The sequence below is a fragment of the Drosophila ananassae genome, chromosome XR (genome assembly GCF_017639315.1).
Source record: "Drosophila ananassae strain 14024-0371.13 chromosome XR, ASM1763931v2, whole genome shotgun sequence".
Lineage (NCBI taxonomy): Eukaryota > Metazoa > Arthropoda > Insecta > Diptera > Drosophilidae > Drosophila > Drosophila ananassae.
This window is the reverse complement of record NC_057932.1, coordinates 7,341,518-7,348,057: the sequence shown is the minus strand read 5'-3', so window position 1 is coordinate 7,348,057 and position 6,540 is coordinate 7,341,518. Positions and strand designations below refer to the sequence as shown.

General features: G+C 33.7%; 1 protein-coding gene across 2 annotated transcripts; it reads left to right on the top strand.

Moving 5' to 3' along the window:
- The first annotated feature begins 217 nt into the window (after positions 1–217).
- Positions 218–4,973, top strand: LOC6500200 (protein stunted). 2 transcript variants are annotated; one of them, XM_014904227.3, is made up of 4 exons: positions 218–370; positions 451–581; positions 4,552–4,599; positions 4,842–4,973. In XM_014904227.3, exons 1-3 carry the CDS (start codon positions 342–344, stop codon positions 4,563–4,565), a joined length of 174 nt encoding a protein of 57 aa, XP_014759713.1. In that variant the 5' UTR covers positions 218–341; the 3' UTR covers positions 4,566–4,599; positions 4,842–4,973. The 2 variants fall into 2 exon arrangements, with proteins under 2 accessions (XP_014759713.1, XP_001966665.2); XM_001966629.4 differs by lacking the exon at positions 4,552–4,599.
- Positions 4,974–6,540: the final 1,567 nt, after the last annotated feature.

The following is a 6,540-nucleotide window of genomic DNA, read 5'->3' as shown; positions in this document are numbered from 1 at the left end:
CCCCAAGTAATAAGTTTTATTTCAGTAGCCACATCCTGTCAACCACTTTAAAACCTGAAAAAGAGTTAATGTCAATATGAGTACGAAAAGATTACAAATTTATCAAAAAATATTAATTTTATTTATTATTATTAAAAATTTTAAAATGATAATATAAGTGTTATGAATTAGTGTAATTAGGGTATTTTTATTTTCGATTACATTTACATTTCAGTATTATCGCAAGCTTATGCATGCCGTTATCGAATCGTATAGTTACTTCCAAATGCGAATCAGTTTTGAAGCGAATTTTGTGGAAACTGTGTGTGTGCTTCATTCCAGCTAAATATAATTAAATCAAAATGACCGCTTGGAGAGCTGCCGGAATTACGTAATAGCTTTAAAAATTAATAAATATTTATTTTCATATTTTATATTTTACAATTACGTAATGTATATGTTGAATCGCAGGTACATTCAATATTCAAACATAGCAGCCCGTGTGTTGCGAGAGGCATTACGCACAGAACTCCGTGCAGATGCTGCCAAAAGAAATGAAAGTCACGTAAAATTTACACCGTGGGCAAACGGCAGACCAGCTCGTACGTATTTTGTATTTTTTATAAATGGGGTTTTCAATTCGATTAAGAAAAATAAACATTATTTATATACATATATTATTTGTACCTAGAAAAAATGTTTAAGATTTTTAAAAAGTTATCGAGTAACAGTAAATGAAGCTGAAATAATTTAATTGGTATTAAATATGCAATATGGCCTATATTAATATAAATTTTGGTCGATTGGAAAGACAATTTCTACTAAGAGTTTCGTGTAGGTTAATAAAATTATAAAATTACGTAATACTAAGAATTTCTATGCCAGGAATAGTTTGTAAGAAATGTATTAGTTGCTTATTTTGTTATTTCTATTTTTATTGATGAATTTTTTTTTAAATTCCATATTTATTTTTTACAAGAAAACAGTAATGTTTTATACATTACTCAGGCCTGTACCAGGTACCTTAAGGGTCCCCTGAATTAACTTCCCCTGTTGTAAATGAATCAAATTTGAAATGTATTAAGTTATGTAGCCCTTCTAATTGTGTAGACCACCATTTTTTATTAGATATCATTTTGCAAGGAATACATATGCGCTAAGTAATATTCAGCATCTAGAATATCTTTGAGATACTCATTCAAATTTGTAATCACCAATTTTAGATATTTATTTTTGTACTTGATTTATACTAAACAAGAAAGGAAAGTTACCTTCGGGCGGAGCCGAAGTTGATATACCCTTGCAGTTAAGGTTGTTCTATTTCCGATCGTTCAGTTCAATGTTGTCTATAGGATGTAGTCGGCCGATCCTTATGAAATTTGGCAGGTCGAATTATATTGCCCAAAATAGAATCTGTAGAAAGTCCCATCATTCTCACTTAAAAGACACCAAAGTTATGCCAATTCCGATCGTTCAGTTATATGGCAGCTATAGGATATAGTCGGCCGATCCCTATGAAATTTAGTAAATCGGATTATTTTGCCCAAAATAGAAAAAAGCAAAAAGATTATTTTGCCCTTGGCAAGGGTATAAAAATTTTTCTATGGAAGACTTTTTATAATCTTGCAGAGGGTATTATATTTCTGTCAAATGTGTGGAATGCAGTGAAGGAGATATCTGCGACCCTATAAAGTATACACATTATTGATCTTAATCACCTCCTTAGTCGATATAAGCATGTCCGTCTGTCTGTCTGTTTCTACGCAAACTAGTCTTTATAGTTTTGAAGCTATCGACTAGAAACTTTGCCAACATCCTTCTTTGGTTTGCTGGTAGTATATATGTATGTCGGAACTGTCGGGATCGGTCGACTATATCCTATAGCTGCCAAGCTAGATGGATGGTACTTTCTACAAATTCCATTTTTGGTGACCTAATTGGATGCCAAATTTTATAAGGATTGGCCGACGATATCCTCTAGCTGCCATGTAACTGAACTATCGAAAATGGCACAACCTTGTTATTTTTAAAGATTCTTAAGGCTGTTTCCATCACTTTTGTTAAAAATTTCCATACGGATCGACCAACTATATATGATCCAATATATGGGTAATTCTCCCGAAAGGTCAACCGCGACAAAAAAATTCAAAGTCAATAAAAGAATGTTTTTTTCACACATTTTTATAGGGAACATATAAAATTTAACTAATTTAATAATATTTAACATTTACTTATAACACATTTCGAAATATTTTAATCCAAAGTCTCAAATGTGCGAAAGTTTAGTTTTTAGCATTTCAGCGGCACAATTTGTTTTACATAATTTTCGTAAAGGGAGTTAAACTGCATTGATATTCACTATTTGTAATATCGGCTAATAACCAAAGATTACAACAATAATGTAAAAGAAACGATGCGATTGCTAATTATTAAGAATTTCTTATCAGATTATCAGTTTATTTCATTGTCGCGTGCGACATTGAAAAAGAACATTTGTTATCAGTGCGTCGAAGAAATTTGTCGAATGACCATCAAAACATGGTTCCAAACATAAAATTGGATATTTAAGTATAAAAAAAAAATGTTGTCAAATATAAGTAGTGCATTCGGTTATAAACGTTTTTTAAGTTTGTCGCGTGCGACATGGTAAAAAATTTTTGTATTTAAAAAATTTTTTTTTATTTTTTGTTTGCTTTTTATTAATGCAGATGAATGAAAAAAATAATAATAAAGTCAGCTGCAAGCGTTGGAGACAAAATTTAAATAATAATGACACCAATTAAAAAAAATTATATTATTATATTACATATAATTATATTATTTTCCTCCTTGTTTGTTAAGATTGAAACCTAAATTAATTTTTTATAGCTCTAAATTAATTCTTATTAAACTTAGAATCTCCAAATTCACGTTTTATTATTTTAAAAGTAAAAAAACAACTAAAACAAGAAAGGAAAGCTAACTTCGGGCGGAGCCGAAGTTTAAATACCCTTGCAGTTAAGTCGCAGTCCGCTAGGTGGCGCCACCCATCTTATATTATTAGATATATAGCGGATCGCATATAGTCGGCCGATCCTCATGAAATTTGGCAAATCAAATTCTTTTGTCCAAAATAGAATCTGTACCAAATCCCATCTTTCTAACTTAAAAAACACCAAAGTTATGCCAATTCCGATCGTTCTATGACAGCTATAGGATATAGTCGGCCGATCCTTATAAAATTTTGTACACAAGATATGTTGGTCAAATATAACATGTGTGGAAAGTCTCAACCCTCTAACTTAAAAAACACCAAAGTTATAGCATTTCCGATCAATCAGTTATATGGCAGCTATAGGATATAGTCGGCCGATCCCGGCCGTTCCGACTTATATACTACCTGCAAGGAAAAAACGGATGTGTGCAAAGTTTTAACTCGATAGCTCCAAAACTGAGAGACTAGTTTGCGTAGAAACCGACAGACAGACGGACAGACGGACAGACAGACAGACGGACAGACGGACATGCTTATATCGACTCAGGAGGTGATCCTGATCAAGAATATATATACTTTATAGGGTCGGAGATGTCTCCTTCACTGCGTTGTACACTTTTGACCAAAATTATAATACCCTCTGCAAGGGTATAAAAATATGAGGGAAGAAACTGTCGCGTGCGACTGTGAATAAAATTGAAATAAAAAAAAAAAACTACCAAATAATTTTAAGTAAAACAAAAAAATTACTAAGATCAAATAATAAATAACGTTTTGAAATTGATTGCAGACAAATTTTCCATCAGGTGTCGCTAAAATCAGCGTTTGAAATGGTTTTTGAAAAAGTAACTTCTGTTTTTTGTCGCGTGCTACAGCCCAAGTTTTTTTTTGAATATTCTAAAAACAAAAAGTCTTCCAAAATTAATATTTGCACCAATTATACAACTTATCAAGACCTATTAGATTCACTTTTGTCAAAATAAAAAACAAGCTTAGCACATTGTTTTTTTCCAGTTGGAATGCGTACGAATGTCGCGTTCGACATTAGAGAATTACCCATATATATAATAATATAAGCTGCTACCTAACCGCAAGGGTATATAAGCTCGCCCCGCCTGAAGTTAGCTTTCCTCTCTTGTATCGTATTCAAATCAGTGTCGGGAATAATGTTTACTATATTATATATTTATTATTTTATTTATAGTTAGGTAAGAAATACTTTCGTCCATTAAATAGTTTTTAATATGTTTTTAATGTCATGTATATCTACAAAATCTGTAAATCTTTACTGAACAACGCGTTTAAGAAATTAGTTTTAAACACGGCACCATAACATTTAAAATTAAAATGAGATTTAACAAAAATTGCCGAAAATATGTCTTCTCTTAGTGTGTACCCTGCAACCTGTGGGTCATGAAAACTATGTTTGCCCTGAACTTTGGTTTAGGAGAGCCTTGAGGTTTTTGATAAAGTTTAACTATGTGTGGAGTAAAAAAAATAGATTTTCTCGGTCCGTGTTACTAATAATAGGTTTCCCACTGATTTTCTTGGTTTATTAAATTATCAATATATGTGATGTATGCAAATGTATTTTACAGATGAAAAGGCTTAAGAGTGCTAAGTCGTTATAGATTCTTGAAAAGGGTGTAAGTTTATTGTTTTGTTCTGATTGAATTTTCAGATTAATTGCATGTTAATTTTTTTTTACGTTTCGCAATTCTTACGAAGCCTAAGGGCTAAGGATGCCTAACCACTACATTTTTTAAAACGGGTATAAGTTTATTGTTATAATTGCATGTTTATTTTGTTTACGTTTCGAAATTCCTACTAAATAATGTTTATAATATATGCAAAAAAAGATATTGTATAATTTGATTTCTTTCCGCAGCTCGCCAAACCTCGTTGGAATCTTAAATGCATTGTACAGCTTTATACAAATATCGGTTCAGCTATTACACTATGTATTGGCATAAGATAGATGTAAACGAATTCAAATAAAGCAGAAGGAACTAAAACTGTATTTAGTTGTTTTTTACTTTCCACGAGTGTCGTTGATTTTTATGTATGCAAGCTCAAGCTCAAATATGCGTGAAAAATTGTTGAAATTGTTTTTGTTCCTTACTGAAGTGGTTTTCTTGCTTTGTCCCTGGAAGCAAAATATGGAGCGCTCAGATTAATGTGCGAAAAATAGTCTAAAAGCTTGTTTAAGATAGTGCTCAGAATATAGACATATTGCATTAAGTGCTTTCAAACGTCAAAACTGCGCTTAAAATAAAGATTTCCAAAATGCAGGACTGCCGAGACAAAATAGGCATGATAAAAAATGGCAAAATGGCTCGATAAAAATTGAAGCTGTCGGCGCGAAAGATTTCCAAAATGCAGGACTGCCGAGACAAAATAGGCATGATAAAAAATGGCAAATAGCTCGATAAAAATGGAAGCTGCCGGCGCGATGGGTGCCGCGTTTGCTCACTCCGGACAACAAATGAAATCGTGAGACCACTTCGAAGCAGTGTTTGACGCTGTTTAAGCGCAATTCGAAGGAGTTTCTGCGTCGTTTCGTGACCGTCGACGAAACATCGATCCATTGGTACACACCAGAGACCAAGGAACAGTCGAAACGGTGGACTCCACTCGGTGAACCTGCTCCGAAGAAGGCGAAGACTGTCCCATCGGCCGGAAAGGTGATGGCCACCGTTTTTTTTGGATTCACAAGGTGTGATCTACATCGACTATCTGGAGAAGGGCAAAACGGTCACAGGACTGTACTATGCCGAATTTTTTGCCGATTCGCCGCCGAATTGCAGAAAATACGGCCCCATTTGGCAAAGAAAAAAGTGCTCTTCCATCATGACAACGCCCTGGCTCACACTTTTGCCCTTGCCACGCCCAAATTGGTCGAATTGGACTACGAATTGGTACCCCATCCACCATATTCTCCAGATTTGGCCCCGTAGCACTTATTTTTGAAATTAATCGCTACTTTCCACTTTTCGCCGTTTTTTATGACAGTTATAGAATCAAATAAAAAAAATCTCTTGACGCGGTAATATAACGGTGGAAAAAGTCCCGTCCGCTTTTGCGCGTTATTTTTTCTTCAAAAATTTGAAAAAATTTAATAGTGCTTGTTACTAAAATATAAGCAATAGTTATTCTACGATTTTTTTTAAATTACTTAAGGTTTCCTTATAAAATTAAAAAGACTCTTAATCTTTAAACAAGCGTAACTTTACAACCAATCTGCACCTAACTTCACATGCTATACTTCGATAGAAAGGTTTTTTAAATATCTTATTCACTTATTATACCCTTGCAGAGGGTATTATGATTTTGGTCAAAAGTGTGGAACGCAGTCATGGAGTCATCTCCGACCCTATAAAGTATATATATTCTTGATCAGGATCACCTCCTGAGTCGATATAAGCATGTCCGTCTTTCCGTCTGTCTGTCGGTTTCTACGAAAACTAGTCTCTCAGTTTTAAAGCTATCGAGTTGAAACTTTGCACACATCCTTCTTTTCCTTGCAGGTAGTATTTAAGTCGGAACGGCCGGGATCGGTCGACTGTATTTTATAGCTGCCATATAAC

Excerpts from the sequence above, each read along its gene's own strand:
- LOC6500200 (XM_001966629.4), top strand. The coding sequence starts at position 342 with ATGACCGCTTGGAGAGCTGCCGGAATTAC. Across the intron at positions 371-450 it reads TGGAGAGCTGCCGGAATTAC|GTACATTCAATATTCAAACA; the intron begins GTAATAGCTTTA and ends GTTGAATCGCAG. Across the intron at positions 582-4,841 it reads GGCAAACGGCAGACCAGCTC|CTCGCCAAACCTCGTTGGAA; the intron begins GTACGTATTTTG and ends TTCTTTCCGCAG.